Here is a 20,218-nt window from a genome sequence, read left to right as displayed (position 1 = left end):
CCTATCCTGGTCAATAAGATTGCATCTAAGTGAGTGTGTTTTCATATAAACTGTATCTAAGTTGGTTGCTGTGCCTGTCTGTTGGTTTCCTAGAGAATTGGGATCAGTGTGTGATAAATGCACAGAGGGCAGGGTGCTGCTGCAGTACGCTTCTAACTCCTCATCTCCCAGACCATGCGCCCCCTCAGGACACTGGAGCCCCCGCGAGGCTGAAGGTAATTTTTTTCTTTTCTTGGTTGTGTAGGGTTAGGATCTGACCGATCGACTGACTATCAATACACTCTTCCACTAATATTTCATATTCACCACATCAGGAAAACTCAAATCTCACTATACCCCACTATTCCAGAAACTCCAAACATGAGCTCGCAGTAAAAAGCATAGTGGGATGGAAAAGCGTCTCTCTTTCTCCTTTCTCCTCTTCCGGCTCTTAGAGTAGATTTTCTGAACAAATGTAGAGGGGTCGGCATTAGGGAGGTGGAATTTGGCCTTTATAAATAGTCTGCACAGCTGTGCACCTCTGACTAGAGAGATGCATTATCACAGACATGCCACGGGATTTGTGGGACCTAACAGAGATCATTGCCGACCGGTCTGCATTTTCTGTGCTACATGCTGGAGAGGGAGGTCAAACAGAACATGTTGGGATTCATTTTTGTTTTGTCACGCAAATTATTTAGAACGTCTCTCTTTTCAATTTGTATGTGTTATGTCTATAAAAGCAAATCTTTGTTGCTCTTTCAGTTTTTTTCAGGTGCCTTGTTCTTGTTCATATTTTCTTCTTGTAAGGGAAGTGCAAGATCAAATGTGCCTTTGTGTGATCTTAATTATATGGCCTGTGGATTAGTCTTCCCATGGAAATAAACTTACTATATATGATAACCTATAAGTTAGGAAGTCAATGCTGTGTCTCACCACCTAGACACTGCCAAGAAAACAACAATCACTCTAAAGTTCACAGTGTTAATTGGCTTTTATATTGCAACAGTCAACCGTATCAAAAGCTATGCATAGCACTGGCCTGTATGGGAGGCTGGCAAGAAACAAGCCGTTACTCAAATAGTACCATCTGCAAGCACATCTGTAATTTGCAAGAAAACGTAAGAGTGATCCAGCTACAATGGGGGAGGTTGTGTAGCCAAATCATGAAACAGTATGTGTGGCATATGCCTAAGACTGCCCATTCCTCTAGTATGGTGTCCATTTTAGGACTTCCATCAGAGTCAGAACAATCTCTGTCACCTGTCAGGAAAACATCTGTCATCCGAGTGAGCCAGGTTGTCAAAAACACTTTTTCAGCCTTAGGGAAAATCTCTGTTTTTGTCAATCATTTGTATTTTGCGTAATTAGTAATAATGAACCTTAAAACAGCACCTCTTAAACTGGTAAAGCTAGAGAGACCAAGTAGTAGGGATAGCCTAAGCGTGTGAAACAAAATTGGTTTAGTCTGTCTACCTTGAACAGTTCAAGAGATACTCGCTTAGGGTTAATTAATGCTAATTAAGCAAATGAAGGTAAGGTATAGTCATAGTGTATAAGATTATAAATTCAGCAGGAACGTGCAAACATGTTATAAAAAATAGCAGGAGCAGACAGGTGTCAGATTAATAAATGTGTTCACGGTAGACCTCTGACCTTTAGCTGGATTTGACAGCTGCAGGACTAAGCATTGTTCAGTGTGTGTATTAGTGTAAATTTTCCATTATTGTGACACGCATACACATACTCCTTTCACATGGAGAATGTGTGATTGTTTCAGTATTTATTCAGGGAACAAATTGCCATTGTTTTATTTGATTGTCATTTGTGCGTGGAAATGTTTACCGCAATGTTGGTCATGTGGGCAATGTACACACATACAGCTCTGTAAAAAATGGAGAGACCACTCCAAACTTTTCTTAAATCAGCATTTCTACGTGTATGGCTGCCATTCCATTCCAGTGTCTGTTAAATTCCAACAGAGGCACACCTCATTTTACTTAATAAGGTACTGATTAGGTGATTACCTGAACCAAATCGAATTTAACGAGAAAATGTATAAAAACCACTGCTGTGGTCATCACTATCCTCTTGCAATAGGACCAGCTGGATGGCAAAAACAGTGCAAGTAGTACCTCAAAGGTAATTTGAATTAAAAAAAAAATATATTCAGCATGTTGAAAAGAAAAGCTTTGAGTGAGAAAAAGAAGGGTTTACTGGCAGAGGGATACAGTGAGGGTCAGGTTGCTTCCATCCTGAAAATTTCAAAGATGGAGATTCATAAGAACAAGGTCAAGCAACATACATTGGGGACAACAAAGCTACAGACTGAAAACGACTGTCCATTGGCGAAGATAACGTCAACTCATTCGCATGTCACTCAACAACCGTAGGATGACATCAAGTGATCTACAAAAAGAATGGCAAACAGTAGCTGGGGTGCATGGCGAGGACGGTTTGAAAATGCCCCTAGGGGCAGGGCTGAAGTCATACAAAGCTAGAAAAAAGCCCTTCATCAATGAGAATCAAAGAAGAGCCAGGCTGAAGTTTGCAAAAGACCATAAGGATTGGACTGTAGAGGAATGGAGTAAGTTCATCTTCCCTGACGAGTCAAATTTTCAGGTTTGTCCAACACCTGGTTAGACGGAGACCTGGAGAGTCTCATGCCCACTGTGAAATTTGGTGGAGGATGTCTTAATCAAGCCAAGTACAAGATCCTGGAAGAACACCTGCTTCCTTCTGACAGTGTTCCCTGACTCTGAGAATAGTTTTTTCCAGCAGGACAGTGCTCCATGCCACATAGCCAGGTCAATCAAGGTGTGGATGGAGGACCACCAGATCAAGACCCTGTCATGGCCAGCCCAGTCTCCAGACCTGAACCCAATTGAAAACCTCTGGAATTTGATCAAGAGGAAGATAGATGGTCACAAGCCATCAAACAAAGCCTAGCTACTTGAATATTTGTGCCAGGAGTGGCATTAAGTCACCCAAAAGCAATGTGACAGACTGGTGGAGAGCATGCCAAGATGCGTGAAAGCTGTGATTAAAAATCTGGGTTATTCTGCCAAGTACTGATTTCTGAACTCTTCCTAAGTTAAAAGATTAGTATATCGTTGTTGAAAAATGAATATGAATTTGTTTTCTTTGCATTATTTGATGTCTGAAAACAATGCATCTTTTTGGGGTTATTTTTATCAATTGTTGTTTTCTACAAATAAATACTCTAAATGACAATTTTTTTATTTGGGATTTGGGAGTAATGTTGTCAGTAGTTCATAGAATAAAACAAAAAAAATCATTTTAATAAAACACATACCTATGAATAGTAAAACCAGAGAAACCGATAATTTTGCAGTGATCTCTTAATTCTTTCCAGAGCTGTATTGTGGTAGACAGGATTTCAGAGAGAAGTGTGAATGACGTGAAAGGATGTGCCAGATAGACATCACCTTCCAGCGTCACGTTTTCTGCCGAGATGCAAGACGAGGACCAGGCTTTGTTTTTATGTTGACTGTTTTGGTTATTTCTGGCCAATATGCAGTTTTCTAACTTGAAAAAAAAAGACTAGTGAACAGGCTATACAAAAAGTCCAAAATGTTGCTATTGATTTACCCAATTAAGCAAGTGCCCTATGTCGGGACCCATAAAGTCACACCCAAAAGCGCATTCACACAAATCTAAGGCCAAAATAAATAAAATAGTAAAGTAGACTACCTTCGTTGCGGGAAAGCGATGTATCGGGTTTGCAGATGGTTTTCCCTTTGTATACCTTTCACATCTAAAAACGACACAAAATTATTCAGGGCAATGTGAAATTGCCATTTTAGGCTCTGTGTGAAAGGGGTAATCATGGCTCTTAGCTGCCATAGGCCAGGAGACACTGTGCTTACGGCGGCAATATGCCCGGGTGCTTCACAAAAGTGGCAATAATAAACCCATATAAGAAATAAGAAAACCGCTCAGATGAAATCTCTGCTAGATTTTGCCAGACAGCATGTAGGATGAGACCAAAATGTAGCTTTTTGGCCTCATCACTATGCGATATGTTTGGCTTAAGGTTGACAGCGGATATCATACTTAGAACATACTCAACTCTACTGTGTAGCATGGTGGTGGCAGCATGCTAAACATTGGGATGCTTCTTTGCATCAGGGCCTGGAAGAATGTGAAGATAGATTTCAAAATGGATGCAGCAAGTACAGAGAATTCATGGAGGACACTCTGCTGAAGTCTGCAACAGACCTGGGACTTCGGGGGAAGGGACAGGACAATGACCCCACAAATACACAGCCACACTTGATTGGCATAAAAACAAAAGGGTCAAATTCAAAGCCTGGACCACAATTCAATTTAGAATATGCTTGAGAAAGAGGAAAATTATTGTTCTCCAAAGGTCCCCAACTTCTCCAACTTGACAGACCTTGAGCAATTTTGCAAACAATAGTCTACATTTACAAACCTAGTAAAGATTTATCCAAATAACTCATAGATTGTATTGCTCCCAAAGCTGCCTCCGCCAAATATTGACTACTTACACAATCAATTATTTTCTGTTATGTATTTGTAATAGATTTTTATGCACTTTGACCCCTTGGACTTTTTGGTTGAGCAGTTGCAAACACTCCCAATTTAATCATTTTTGATTTCATGTTGTAACACAATAATTCTTTTGAGAGCCACTGTAAGTCATTTAGAACATTCCTGCTGGCAAAGCCTGCAGACAAATTTTGTACAATATGACTTGGTCTGCACTAGATTATTGTTACAATCTAGTCTAAATATAGAGCTACAAGGGTCTTGAAACCAACTCTCCTAGGTCATCTGATAAGAAATAAACTGATGAAGTATAGATTATCCCTACTGTGTTGGTTTGTTGATGGATGTCTAAGTAATTGTATTGAGGTAATGAAATCATCATGATATGCAACTGTGTCGTTCAGGGTCAGATGAGCTTGTCTGTAGAATTCACTGAGATCTGATCAGATTGGCAGGTGTCCTACAGCACATGGCTAATAAGGAACCTAGTGACTCATTGGACTGGGCATCAGACCGGCGCTGGATCAGTGTCTCTGTATGTGCGTTTGTGTGCATGCGCATGCGTAAGCACTTCCACATGTACGTGTGTGTGTGTCTGTTTGCAAGGTCCTTGCACACAAGTTACAGTGTGTGAGGCATGTCTGGGCTTGTCCACAGCGCTGTCCTCTCTGATTTCCCGCTTGGAAGTGCTCCCTGTTAGCAAGCAGCAGATTCCCACTCCCAACTCCCCTGTTTACATGCTGATGCTAATCCATCACAGGCTGCTATCAGCTGCCTTCCCGTGTGTGTGTGTGTGTGTGTTGTCTCTGCGAAAGTAGCAACAACAGTCTAGTAGCCCAACAGACATCCCGACGATGCAGAATGCCAATGCCATCAGTGCGTGTATGTGCATGTGTTTGCATAGTATGTATTTTTGTAAGGGAAACCAGTGTTGACTGCCACACTTTATAGTCTCATCACAGCAACGCCCAACAGCCTTTGGAAAGTCAGGACATCCAGTTGATGACAGTTAATGAAAAGTTGCTAGATCGAATCCCAGAGCCAGCAATGTAAAAACAAGAAACCATGCAAGCCTGGATCAGCCGGCCCACAATAGAAAGTGCTGCCATCTCGCGATTTGAACCCGGGTCGCCCACTTGAAAGGCTGTACATTTGCCAGCTGTCAGTATAGCCTCTTGTCTATACTGACACCCGACATCTGTATATCCTGAACAAATCCTCTTTTGTCACTGGCCGTTTTAATAGTTAATTGGCCATTCATGAACGACATTGATACAGTTAAACTGACGTTTCTTACTAAGTTTACCTCCATCACAAATAGCGTCTATGTATGCCATTTGCCACTGGCCGTTTTTTACAGCGTATTAGCCAGAAATAAGCTTTACCGGTATCTACTCATTTACTGGAATAGTCATTAAAATTGAGCAATTGCTAGTGAGTCTGCCAAAGCTTTTTTATTTCATGGCCTAAGAACATATTTCTTTCTTTCTTGGCAAAACAACATACTTTTTTCTTTCATTCTTGAATGACATGTATACAGTAACGATCAATAAAGACGATAACTAACTTTTTCATCAAGTGAAAAGATGAGGGAATAGTGGAATCTACCAGAAATAATAAATTTCGTTGCTCTCAATAGATTCAAACTTAGGTCTTCCACATGAGAGGCTGTGTCATGGCATTACACGTTTCAGCAGTCGCTAGACTCCATTGAGGATTAAGTTAAACTGACTAACGTTTCTTATTAAGTTTACCTTCATCATAGCATCTATGAACTGTATTGCTTTTGCCCCAGGCCGTTTTAATAGGCTTATTAGTATCTACTTACCTCCTATGAATAATCACAAGAATTTAGCAATTTAGAGCGAGACGGAAGATGAACTTTTCCATGCCTGAAACAGTCGCAATATAACCGTATCCTGTTTCAATTAAGGCTTACAATAATTGAATGTTAAGCCTGCAAATGTGTTTGTCTATCCTGACCCAAAACGCATGCACAGATGCGTACTTTGAAAATCCACCAGAAACAGTCGCAATATAACCACAAAACTGTTTGATTTCAGGCTTTCTGTAATGTAGATACTAATGGTTTTAGGCAGCAAAGTTTTCATCTATTCGGAATAATTCATAATGCGTACTTCGCTTTGCCTGCGAGGAGATACGAACTCGGGACCTATAGTTCACAAGTCTATTTCTCTAACCTCTACGCTATTTAACAAGGGGTAGTCAATCAGTCAGTCAATCAAATTATAGCAGCTTTAAATAATTCTTCTGTCATTTCTGCATACTTTACCATGGTGCAGAGATAATTAAAATGCTGTTTTATAGCTACAATTAAACAAATGTGATTTATGTAATATTAACCTGATATTTTTGTGAGAATGACTAACAAAATCAGTGTGTGGCTCCTGGAGTTCAGTGCCCTTGGGGAAGTGCCTTGCAGGTTAGATATGTCTTTAGTTTTGTTTATGCAAGCAATAAAAAAAGCATGCCAAATTGTCAACTTATAAAGACATCCCAAGAGAAACACTGCTAATGCTGAAGGAAATTACTGAATTGCACCTGATGTATTCTACTCTTCCTAGTTACAATAATAAGTGACCACCTATTCCTGCTGCCAGTCTGGCTGGATTGAATGAATAATTTGCAGCACTTTCCTTAAATCATCTTGCTATTTTGTAAAAGCGAACTTTCCATTGACGTTGGAATTGACAACAGTGTGAACAGAGAGAAAAATTACATTTGGGACAGGAATATAAAGTAATCAATAATTGTTGTATGTGGATTTTGAGTTTATCCATTATACAGTATATATTCAAAAGATTTTAATATGAATTTCATTTCAATGAATGTCAGTAATTTCCACTTATTCATTGCTTTTTAAAATGTGAAACATGTTAATAGGCTAATACATCTATCTTTACAGACATGGGTCAGGTAGCTCTCAAAAAATTCCCACTTAATTGTTTTCTTATTTTTTTTCAATGTGTTGTATTTCTTTGACACTCACAGTCTGAGAAATTGATGATTGAGTTCATTTGTCATACAAGTGGGATCTACAATGGTCGCCAACAAGAAGAATCTAATTTGACATTTGCCTCTAACTTTTGAATACCTCTCATTTCCAATTGCAATTAAAAGATCAGGTCATGGGTGAATTTAAGTTGTGAAAACTGGTTGCAATGGCCATTAAAGGGTTGGACAACTTTTACTTCAGTGTGTGTGTGTGTGTGTGTGTGTGTGTGTGTGTGTTTTACAGAAAGTGTAACTCATGAGAACGACACAGCCCCCTTTCTTAGAAAGCAAAGTGCATGCCTGGACATATCCCTCTATGTTTATCTATCCATTTCCCAGACGATTCCAGTCCCCTTTTCCCAGCGCTCTACAACTCCACACCGTCTCATTCACACATGATGCCGGAGGGCTTGGGCACACAGATGCAATGCTCCACATTTAACCCTACTGCAATTAAGATGGAATTCCACCCAATGTCTATTTTCCCATTTCCTAGAATGAGCACTCTTCTAGACAGACAAATACCCCAATAGGATTAGCTAATCAAGTGAGAAAGCAAAGCCTCAGCCTCAAAGGCCAGGTCTGGATTGTCTGATCACCTTGAGGGCCTTTCAGCAGCCTGGAAGATGGCTAGGTCAAATGCATCAGAACTGTTTATATACCAAAGAGTTGATTTAAACCTTTAGACTTTTTTTTTTGTTAACATTTTATGGATACAATCTGTACTACTTACAATTACTGTACTTCTAATTGTACAGTGTTGAGGAATGTACTTGGGTCTTGCCAAGGTTGCATGCAATCGTTCTGCATTTCCTCACTTAGAGATTTAAAGACATTCTATCCTGTCCCCATCTTCAATCTTTAACATGTATTGTAGGAGTTCCAGTGCAGGAGGACAGTCCATAATGCCGACTGACACTACTATTTCTTTTTAGTAGCTGAAACTTGTTTCCTCAAAAAGTCAGTGAAATCCTGCAGTAACCACATAATGTGTCCGGCATATTAAAACGCATAGAGAAAGAGTTAAATACTCTCAGAGTATACAATGGCAGTGGTTATGATAAATAATCACCCACTTTGTATTATTTAATTTTGTTGAGTTACAAAGTGGAATTGAAATGTATTTCCCTTTCAGTCAGTCACTTCAGTTGAGATAAGATCATCTGTAAAGGCAATTGTCCAAATATTTTTGGTACCCTAAAATACGCTGTAATTTCTAAACTGTCTGAAATCTACACTGCTGGAATACAGAGCCAACATGTGTCACTTTTCCAATTCTGTTGGCGTTCATTTTATATACAACACCTAAATATTCACCAGCCAGTGTTTAAGGAAGTCTAAATTAGTTAATAAGTAAAAGTGTGTTTACAAATTACATAATTGACATAGAATTATGTCAATCCCTTTGTCTCCCAAATGTCCTGTCCCTTTGTGTGTGAAGTGTTGAATTTCAAATACAGATTCAGCTACAAAGACTAGGAAATTGTTCAATGCCTCATGAAGAAATATCAAATCAACATAAACTTGATTTTATGTGTACTCTTAACATTTGCAAATACTAGGGAGTTTTTTTAGGATAAAAAACCCCAGATTGTATCTAAAGTCCTTGACACAGTACACTGGGAGAAGAATTCATCTACAGTATCACCAAGAGAATAACCAACAACACAAGGCTCAATCTACACTTGAGTTGCTTACCAAGAATACATTTCATGTTCCAGAGTGGCCAGGTTTGACCCTCAGTATGTATTAACTAATATTGGGCAAATATTGTGACACTCTTAGAGACTTAATCAGGATGACTTACAGCTGTAATCACTCCCAAAGGTGTTTTAAACTCAGGGGATTGAATGTTTATCTAATGAAGTTACATTTGTGTTACATTTTTCATCCATGTAATAGTTCAAAAACAATTAACACATTTCAATCTCAATTTGCAGTGAAAGTAAAACTGAGATTTTCTAAGGCCAGGAGGTAAATACTTATTACAGTACATCCACTGTATATCTCAGTTCCTCAGTTTCTTTTCTCTACTCTGGCCACACACACACTTACAATAATAAATGTGTTGAGATAATGTGGCCTGGAAACCAAATTCTGTGCTCACTTGATTAAACACTGGAATTTTGTGCAGTGCCCAGAAATGAGGTTAGCATGGTTTGTCTGCTGCCAGTTTGGAAGTTCACAAAAGGAAAATGGGAAAACAGTGTCTGCCGTTCACTGGCTTCTCAAAGATCTTGATGTATGTTGGTGTACGTCACTCTGGATAATACAAGGTAGCTATAGACTCCAAATATGGCTGGTGTAGTGCTTTTTGGGTTGACCAACGTTAAAGGGAGAACCCTGTGCTGGGCCCCTCTCAGGAGGAACGCACCTCAGTCTGCTGCTAGTTTGCTGCCTTCCCTGCTTTACTGGCAATGAAGTCAGTTCTCTATGCTGAGAAAAGCCAACAGCTCATTTATCCTTGATTCTTCAATGACAAAAAACATTTTTTGTTTGTCAGATAACTGATCCATATGCGTATTTGACTGGGAGAGTTGTGTTACAACATTAATTTGTGCAATGAGCCATCGTTAATTTATTTATTTTTCTCTACTTTTAGCATCCCCTGTCGAAGGAAATATTGTATTACTTATTGAAATGATTGGAATAATGTAAACATTGTTAAACAATGCTTTTGCTTGTAGTCTATTGGCACAATGTACGTATATGGGTTAGGTTGAACATACTGTAGGGACAGGGTGACAATGTTTCAACATTTGTTTTCATGATTGACTGACAGAAACAGTGTGGTGTTGGTGAAAGGGACAGCTTGTGTAAATGGAGCACACTAGAAATTGAACCCTGGTCTCTGGTGGGGAGTTGCATATGTGCATGTGGCCAGCAATTTTAAACATCTTCTCACACAATCTTAACAACCACAACAAACACTCTTACTTTTTATAGATACTTTTCATGCCAGTCACTGTTGTTTACAATCTTATGTCCTAATAAAACATGTTCCGTTGATGAAACTGCAGACACAGAGTTATAGTATGGCTTTAACGTTTAAATTATGCTATGTGGTGGCCAATAATTCATTTTGTAATAGTTTAACGTTTTACTTTCTCCATGTGGTGTATATTTCTTTTTAACATCGTCAGCACTACAAATTGGACCACTTCCCTAATCCAGAACGGCTCTTCCCTGCGCACAAATGACGCAGCATATATTGTTACATTCTCTTTATTTTCCCAGGTATTGTAAAATATGGGATTTACATTTGTTAATGTTCACAAAGGAGTTGCTCCAAGGGTAAAAAATGTTGTCCTTTATTGCTCAGTATTTTACTTATTTCTGTAATGGAACTTTACTTTTATGACACAGTAGGTACTTGGCTTTAACAAAATATACCCCAGTAGTTAAATTAAATGTTATAAAATATAGCTATGTATACTATATATATAACTAATATATCAAATGTTTTGATAAACTGACCTGTGTGGTTATTAGTAGGGGTGTGGCAATCTTATACTCGTCCTACATACACTTGTCATACACTGGTCCGTAATCTTATCCATTTATCACACAATACTCATTATGGGATGTACCCATGATTGGGAAAAACACAGAAGTGCATTTTAAATGCACGTGAAACCTATAATACCGGTCAACATTTTTAGAACACTCCAATTTTTCCAGTTTGTATTGAAATGTAAGCAGTTCAAGTCCAGTGATTAACTTAATTATAAAAAGGTAAGCAGTAAATTGGTAAAAATGTAATTATTCTCAAAATGTCATTAAAAATATAAATGACCTTTAATTAAAGTTAAACAATTGAAAGTAAAAATAATAATAATAAGCCTGGCAGAGGCAATCAGGCTGTCATTTAAAATCTGCTTGTACTAAAGGAGTCCATCTTACCATGTATCCTAGTTGCCCATGGCCTTTGAAAGAAAAGCAACCCCTACAACATCAAAGATCCATCAACATACTTCACAGTGGTACTTTTTTTTTGCAAAGCTATCTTTCTGTCTACACCAAAACCCACCTCTGGTGTTTGTTCCCAAAAACTCTATTTTGGCCTCAACTAACCATAGAACCTGCTTCCATGGAAAGTTCCAGTAATGTTTGCAAAACGATTGAGTTTGTGGTTTGATGACAGGAAAGCCATTTTTATGGCAACCCTCCCAAACAACTTGTGGTTATGTTGTTGCTTGCTTTTTGGGGTTTCAGGCTGGGTGTCTGTAAAAGCAAAAAGCAACTACTGATGTAAAAAGGGCTTTATAAAATAAATTTGGTTGATTTGATTGATATGTACAGTGTATTTGATACACTGCCGATTTTGCAGGTTTTCCTAATTACAAAGCATGTAGAGGTCTGTCATTTTTATAATAGGTACACTTTAACTGTGAGAGACGGAATCTCAAACAAAAATCCAGAAAATCACATTGTATGACTTTTAAATAATTAATTCATATTTTATTGCATGACATAAGTATTTGATCACCTACCAACCAGTAAGAATTCTGGCTCTCACAGACCTGTTAGTTTTTCTTTAAGAAGCCCTCCTGTTCTTCACTCATTAACTGTATTAACTGCACCTGTTTGAACTTGTTACCTGTATAAAAGACACCTGTCCACACACTCACAATCAAACAGACTCCAACCTCTCCAAGACCAGAGAGCTGTGTAAGGACATCATAAAATTGTAGACCTGCACAAGGCTGGGATGGGCTACAGGACAATAGGCAAGCAGCTTGGTGAGAAGGCAACAACTGTTTTCGCAATTATTAGAAAATGGAAGAAGTTCAAGATGACGGTCAATCTCCCTCTGTCTGGGGCTCCATGCAAGATCTCGCCTTGTGGGGCATCAATGATCATGAGGATGGTGAGGGATCAGCCCAGAACTACACAGCAGGACCTTGTCAATGACCTGAAGAGAGCTGGGACCACAGTCTCAAAGAAAACCATTAGTAACACACTACGCCATCTTGGATTAAAATCTTGCAGCGCACGCAAGTTCCCCCTGCTCAAGCCAACGCATGTTCAGGCCCGTCTGAAGTTTGCCAATGACCATCTGGATGATCCAGAGGAGGAATGGGAGAAGGTAATGTGGTCTGATGAGACAAAAATTTTATTGAGGGGAAGATGGATGGGGCCATGTATCACAAGATCTTGGCCAACAACCTCCTTCCCTCAGTAAGAGAATTGAAGATGGGTTGCGGCTGGGTCTTCCAGCATGACAATGACCCGAAACACACAGCCAGGGCAACTAAGGAGTGGCTCTGTAAGAAGCCTCTCAAGGTCCTGGAGTGGCCTAGCCAGTCTCCAGACCTGAACCCAATAGAAAATCTTTGGAGGGAGCTGAAAGTCCGTATTGCCCAGCGATAGCCCCGAAACCTGAAGGATCTGGAGAAGGTCTGTATGGAGGAGTGGGCCAAAATCCCTGCTGCAGTGTGTGCAAACCTGGTCAAGAACTACAGGAAACGTATGATCTCTGTATTTGCAAACAAAGGTTTCTGTTACCAAATATTAGGTTCTGCTTTTCTGATGTGTGAAATACTTATGTCATGCAATAAAATGCTAAATAATTACTTAAAAATCATACAATGTGATTTTCTGGATTTTTTTTTTGATTCCGTCACTCACAGTTGAAGAGTAGCTATGATAAAAATGACATACTTCTACATGCTTTGTAAGTGGGAAAACCTGCAAAATCGGCAGTGTATCAAATACTTGTTCTCTCCACTGTAGGTGGTGATAGCTGATTGCCCTAAATTCTTTTGAGAAAAAAATTTATTTCAGTTATTACACATTCTGTTTCTCAATCATTTTACTCCAACACATTTTTAAATGCTTTGAATATTTTAGACCAAGAGGATAAACAACAACGATTGTTTTTTCACTGCCTATTTTGCTTATATGTAGCAAGGGTGCCAATTTAGTGGAGGGCACTGTACAGAACCTTGCCTATGCCTTGCACCACTGTAGCATCACCATGCACTTTGAGTGAGGAGAACTATTTACAGTGAATGTTACTTCGTGAGAACTTATCTGGGAATGCAAGAGGGAGTTTAGTTAGTTCAAATCCAGTTGTTGCGGCAGGTCCAATGTCACGTAGCCACCTGTGTCTATACTGACAGCAGAATCGGCCAATTAAATTCAGCATTCATGCAAAGTGCGAGTGCAGAATTATCCAATCATGGTTAATGACAATAATTAATCATGTCATAACATTGTCTGAGGCGAGGTTAATCAGTTGAGTGCCACAAGGGAATGCATTAGGGCCCCAGCTCTTCCTGTAATAAAATCTACCTGCTCCTGTCAGCTTTTTTATATGGAGACGATTCAGCCCTTTCATTCTCAAATAAAGATAAGACAAGTAAAGAGCCAGCTCAATTCACAATGGAGAGGATCAGTAACTTGCTGTCAGATTACAAACTTTCTCTTTATTTGGGGAAAATAAGGCTGTAAGATAAGGCTAGGTGAATCACCAGGCTTTAACATCATGTTTAGTGACACAGCAAATGCAGTCAAAGACTGTTAGTTGCCTAGGCTGCATTTTTGGAATTGTTTAACCTGGGAAGAGCATAGGACAAAAAGCTATTGCCAAGCTGCTCGCTGTAGAACATGCCAAATATCTCCCATATCTGGGTAAACACTCAGGAGAACATTGTAAGATACACACCACTTATGAAGCAGGGACATGTGCTGACCTAATCTGCAGCAGTTGTGCACTGTCCAATCCAATATCGCGTAGGCCATGTTCAGCTGAGGGAGATATCAGGTCCCTTCTGTCCCGTCTGTTGAGATTGCCATCACCAAATTTGTCCGCACCATTACTTAGAGGCCCATTAGCATTGAGTGGAAATGCTTGGGCACAAAAAAGAATGGACACATCCTCCTTACTCAGTTGCATGGACTCTACAAAACCCCTGAAGGTGTCCCATGGTATCTGGCACCAAGACAATAGCAGCAGATCCTTCAAATCCTGTAAGTTGCGAGATGGAGCCGTCGTGGATTGGACTTGTTCGTCTAGCACATCCCACCGAAGCTCATTCAGAATGAGATCTGGGGATTTGGGAGGCCAGAGTAACACCATGAACTCTTCATCATGTTCCTCAAACCATTCCTGAACAATTTGTGCAGTGTGGCAGGACGCATTATCCTGCTGGAAGAGCCCACTGCCATCAGTGAATACCATTGCCATCAAGGGGTTTTTCTGGTCTGCAACGATGTTGAGGTGGGTGGTACGAGCCAAATTGATGTCCACATGAATGCCTGGACCCAGGGTTTCCCTGCAGAACATTTCCCAGAGCATCACACTCCCTCCACCGGCTTGTTGTCTTTCCATCTTGGTGCCATCCCTTCCACTAGTAAATGGTGCACAGGTACACGGCCGTCCACATGATGTCAAAGATAACAGGACTCATTGAACCAGGCAACCTTCTTCCACTTCTCCAAGGTCCAGTTCCGACGCTTGTGCACCCATTGTAGGTGCATATGATGATGGTCACATGGGTCCTCATGGGCATTCTGAGTGGTCTGTGGCTACGTAACTCCATACACCACAGTCTGTGAGGCACTGTGTGTTGTGACATTCTTCCATCATGAAAATCTTCTGTGACCTTTTGCTTTGGACCAGATGGGATAGCCTTCATTGCTGTCACTTATCGATCCTGTCGCCGGTTTGGGGTTTTGACCACTGGCGGTAGGTACTCACAACTGTTGACTGGCAGCACCCCACAAGCCTTGCTGTTTCAGAGATGCTCTGACCCAGTCGTCGCGGCGTAACATTTTGTCCCTTGTCAAAGTTGCTCAGGTCTTAAATACAGCCCTTTTCTCCTGCATCCAACACGTTGACTACGAGAACTAATTGTTCACTTACCATTTACAGTGGATATAAAAAGTCACCCCCTTTTTAAAATGTCATGTTCTTGTGATGTAAAAGAATGAGACAACGGTAAATCATGTCAGAACTTTTTCCATGTTTAATGTGACCTATAACTTGAACAATTCAATTAAAAAACAAACTGAAATCTTTGAGGGGGAAAAATAAAAAAACTCACAATAACCTGTGCACACCCTTAAACTAATACTTTGTTGAAGCACCTTTGGATTTTATTACAGCACTCAGTCTTTTTGGGTAGGAGTCTATTAGCATGGCACATCTTGATGTGGCAATATTTGCCTACTCTTCTTTGCAAAAGCTCTCCATATCTGTCAGATTGTGAGGACATCTCATGTGCACAGCCCTCTTCAGATCATCCCACAGATGTTCAATTGGATTCAGGTCTGGGCTCTAGCTGGGCCATTCCAAAATGTTAATCTTCTTCTGGTGAAGCCATGCTTTTGTGGATTTGGATGTGTGCTTTCGGTCATTGTCATGCTGAAAGCTGAACTTCCTCTTTATCTTCAGCTTTCTATTGGACGCCTGAAGGTTTTGTGTCAAAATTGCCTGATATTTTGAATTGTTCATAATTCCCTACACCCTGACTAAGGCCCGGATCCAGGTGAAGAAAAACAGCCCCAAAGCATGATGCTGCCACCACCATGCTTCACTGTGGGTATGGTGAGAAGGCAACCACTGTTGGCACAATTATTAGAAAATGGAAGAAGTTCCAAATGACGTCAATCTCCCTCGGTCTGGGACTCCATGCAAGATCTCGCCTCGTGGGGCATCAATGATCATGAGGAAGGTGAGGGATCAGCCCAGAACTACACGGCAGGACCTGGTCAATGACCTGAAGAGAGCTGGGACCACAGTCTCAAAGAAAACCATTAGTAACACACTACGCCGGCATGGATTAAAATCTTGCAGTGCACGCAATGTCCCCCTGCTCAAGCCAGCACATGTCCAGGCCCGTCTGAAGTTTGCCAATGACCATCTAGATCATCCAGAGGAGGAATGGGAGAAGGTCATGTGGTCTGATGAGACAAAAGTAGAGCTTTTTGGTCTAAACTCCACTCGCCGTGTTTGGAGGAAGAAGAAGGATGAGTACAACCCCAAGAACACCATCCCAACCGTGAAGCATGGAGGTGGAAACATCATTCTTTGGGGATGCTTTTCTGCAAAGGGGACAGGACGACTGAACCGTATTGAGGGGAGGATGGATGGGGCCATGTATCGCGAGATCTTGGCCAACAACCTCCTTCCCTCAGTAAGAGCATTGAAGATGGGTCGTGGCTAGGTCTTCCAGCATGACAACGTCCCGAAACACACAGCCAGGGCAATTAAGGAGTGGCTCCGTAAGAAGCATCTCAAGGTCCTGGAGTGGCCTAGCCAGTCTCCAAACCTGAACCCAATAGAAAATCTTTGGAGGGAGCTGAAAGTCCGTATTGCCCAGCGATAGCCCCGAAACCTGAAGGATCTGGAGAAGGTCTGTATGGAGGAGTGGGCCAAAATCCCTGCTGCAGTGTGTGCAAACCTGGTCAAGAACTACAGGAAACGTATGATCTCTGTATTTGCAAACAAAGGTTTCTGTTACCAAATATTAGGTTCTGCTTTTCTGATGTGTGAAATACTTATGTCATGCAATAAAATGCTAAATAATTACTTAAAAATCATACAATGTGATTTTCTGGATTTTTTTTTTGATTCCGTCACTCACAGTTGAAGAGTAGCTATGATAAAAATGACATACTTCTACATGCTTTGTAAGTGGGAAAACCTGCAAAATCGGCAGTGTATCAAATACTTGTTCTCTCCACTGTAGGTGGTGATAGCTGATTGCCCTAAATTCTTTTGAGAAAAAAATTTATTTCAGTTATTACACATTCTGTTTCTCAATCATTTTACTCCAACACATTTTTAAATGCTTTGAATATTTTAGACCAAGAGGATAAACAACAACGATTGTTTTTTCACTGCCTATTTTGCTTATATGTAGCAAGGGTGCCAATTTAGTGGAGGGCACTGTACAGAACCTTGCCTATGCCTTGCACCACTGTAGCATCACCATGCACTTTGAGTGAGGAGAACTATTTACAGTGAATGTTACTTCGTGAGAACTTATCTGGGAATGCAAGAGGGAGTTTAGTTAGTTCAAATCCAGTTGTTGCGGCAGGTCCAATGTCACGTAGCCACCTGTGTCTATACTGACAGCAGAATCGGCCAATTAAATTCAGCATTCATGCAAAGTGCGAGTGCAGAATTATCCAATCATGGTTAATGACAATAATTAATCATGTCATAACATTGTCTGAGGCGAGGTTAATCAGTTGAGTGCCACAAGGGAATGCATTAGGGCCCCAGCTCTTCCTGTAATAAAATCTACCTGCTCCTGTCAGCTTTTTTATATGGAGACGATTCAGCCCTTTCATTCTCAAATAAAGATAAGACAAGTAAAGAGCCAGCTCAATTCACAATGGAGAGGATCAGTAACTTGCTGTCAGATTACAAACTTTCTCTTTATTTGGGGAAAATAAGGCTGTAAGATAAGGCTAGGTGAATCACCAGGCTTTAACATCATGTTTAGTGACACAGCAAATGCAGTCAAAGACTGTTAGTTGCCTAGGCTGCATTTTTGGAATTGTTTAACCTGGGAAGAGCATAGGACAAAAAGCTATTGCCAAGCTGCTCGCTGTAGAACATGCCAAATATCTCCCATATCTGGGTAAACACTCAGGAGAACATTGTAAGATACACACCACTTATGAAGCAGGGACATGTGCTGACCTAATCTGCAGCAGTTGTGCACTGTCCAATCCAATATCGCGTAGGCCATGTTCAGCTGAGGGAGATATCAGGTCCCTTCTGTCCCGTCTGTTGAGATTGCCATCACCAAATTTGTCCGCACCATTACTTAGAGGCCCATTAGCATTGAGTGGAAATGCTTGGGCACAAAAAAGAATGGACACATCCTCCTTACTCAGTTGCATGGACTCTACAAAACCCCTGAAGGTGTCCCATGGTATCTGGCACCAAGACAATAGCAGCAGATCCTTCAAATCCTGTAAGTTGCGAGATGGAGCCGTCGTGGATTGGACTTGTTCGTCTAGCACATCCCACCGAAGCTCATTCAGAATGAGATCTGGGGATTTGGGAGGCCAGAGTAACACCATGAACTCTTCATCATGTTCCTCAAACCATTCCTGAACAATTTGTGCAGTGTGGCAGGACGCATTATCCTGCTGGAAGAGCCCACTGCCATCAGTGAATACCATTGCCATCAAGGGGTTTTTCTGGTCTGCAACGATGTTGAGGTGGGTGGTACGAGCCAAATTGATGTCCACATGAATGCCTGGACCCAGGGTTTCCCTGCAGAACATTTCCCAGAGCATCACACTCCCTCCACCGGCTTGTTGTCTTTCCATCTTGGTGCCATCCCTTCCACTAGTAAATGGTGCACAGGTACACGGCCGTCCACATGATGTCAAAGATAACAGGACTCATTGAACCAGGCAACCTTCTTCCACTTCTCCAAGGTCCAGTTCCGACGCTTGTGCACCCATTGTAGGTGCATATGATGATGGTCACATGGGTCCTCATGGGCATTCTGAGTGGTCTGTGGCTACGTAACTCCATACACCACAGTCTGTGAGGCACTGTGTGTTGTGACATTCTTCCATCATGAAAATCTTCTGTGACCTTTTGCTTTGGACCAGATGGGATAGCCTTCATTGCTGTCACTTATCGATCCTGTCGCCGGTTTGGGGTTTTGACCACTGGCGGTAGGTACTCACAACTGTTGACTGGCAGCACCCCACAAGCCTTGCTGTTTCAGAGATGCTCTGACCCAGTCGTCGCGGCGTAACATTTTGTCCCTTGTCAAAGTTGCTCAGGTCTTAAATACAGCCCTTTTCTCCTGCATCCAACACGTTGACTACGAGAACTAATTGTTCACTTACCATTTACAGTGGATATAAAAAGTCACCCCCTTTTTAAAATGTCATGTTCTTGTGATGTAAAAGAATGAGACAACGGTAAATCATGTCAGAACTTTTTCCATGTTTAATGTGACCTATAACTTGAACAATTCAATTAAAAAACAAACTGAAATCTTTGAGGGGGAAAAATAAAAAAACTCACAATAACCTGTGCACACCCTTAAACTAATACTTTGTTGAAGCACCTTTGGATTTTATTACAGCACTCAGTCTTTTTGGGTAGGAGTCTATTAGCATGGCACATCTTGATGTGGCAATATTTGCCTACTCTTCTTTGCAAAAGCTCTCCATATCTGTCAGATTGTGAGGACATCTCATGTGCACAGCCCTCTTCAGATCATCCCACAGATGTTCAATTGGATTCAGGTCTGGGCTCTAGCTGGGCCATTCCAAAATGTTAATCTTCTTCTGGTGAAGCCATGCTTTTGTGGATTTGGATGTGTGCTTTCGGTCATTGTCATGCTGAAAGCTGAACTTCCTCTTTATCTTCAGCTTTCTATTGGACGCCTGAAGGTTTTGTGTCAAAATTGCCTGATATTTTGAATTGTTCATAATTCCCTACACCCTGACTAAGGCCCGGATCCAGGTGAAGAAAAACAGCCCCAAAGCATGATGCTGCCACCACCATGCTTCACTGTGGGTATGGTGAGAAGGCAACCACTGTTGGCACAATTATTAGAAAATGGAAGAAGTTCCAAATGACGTCAATCTCCCTCGGTCTGGGACTCCATGCAAGATCTCGCCTCGTGGGGCATCAATGATCATGAGGAAGGTGAGGGATCAGCCCAGAACTACACGGCAGGACCTGGTCAATGAC

The 20,218-nt window shown here is 41.0% G+C and overlaps 1 protein-coding gene across 1 annotated transcript in view; it reads left to right on the top strand.

Moving 5' to 3' along the window:
* The window catches only part of pappaa (pregnancy-associated plasma protein A, pappalysin 1a), a 174,742-nt gene that overhangs the window by 36,698 nt on the left and 117,826 nt on the right, over positions 1-20,218 (top strand). Inside the window, exon 6 of the mRNA XM_010877932.4 lies at positions 94-215. Within this exon, the coding sequence (XP_010876234.3) occupies positions 94-215 (122 nt within the window). The remainder of the gene's footprint in view (positions 1-93; positions 216-20,218) is intronic.

Source organism: Esox lucius, chromosome 14, assembly GCF_011004845.1.
Source record: "Esox lucius isolate fEsoLuc1 chromosome 14, fEsoLuc1.pri, whole genome shotgun sequence".
In the NCBI taxonomy this organism is placed as follows: Eukaryota; Metazoa; Chordata; class Actinopteri; order Esociformes; family Esocidae; genus Esox; species Esox lucius.
Note: the sequence above shows the minus strand (reverse complement) of the source record. Positions and strands in the feature narration are given on the sequence as shown.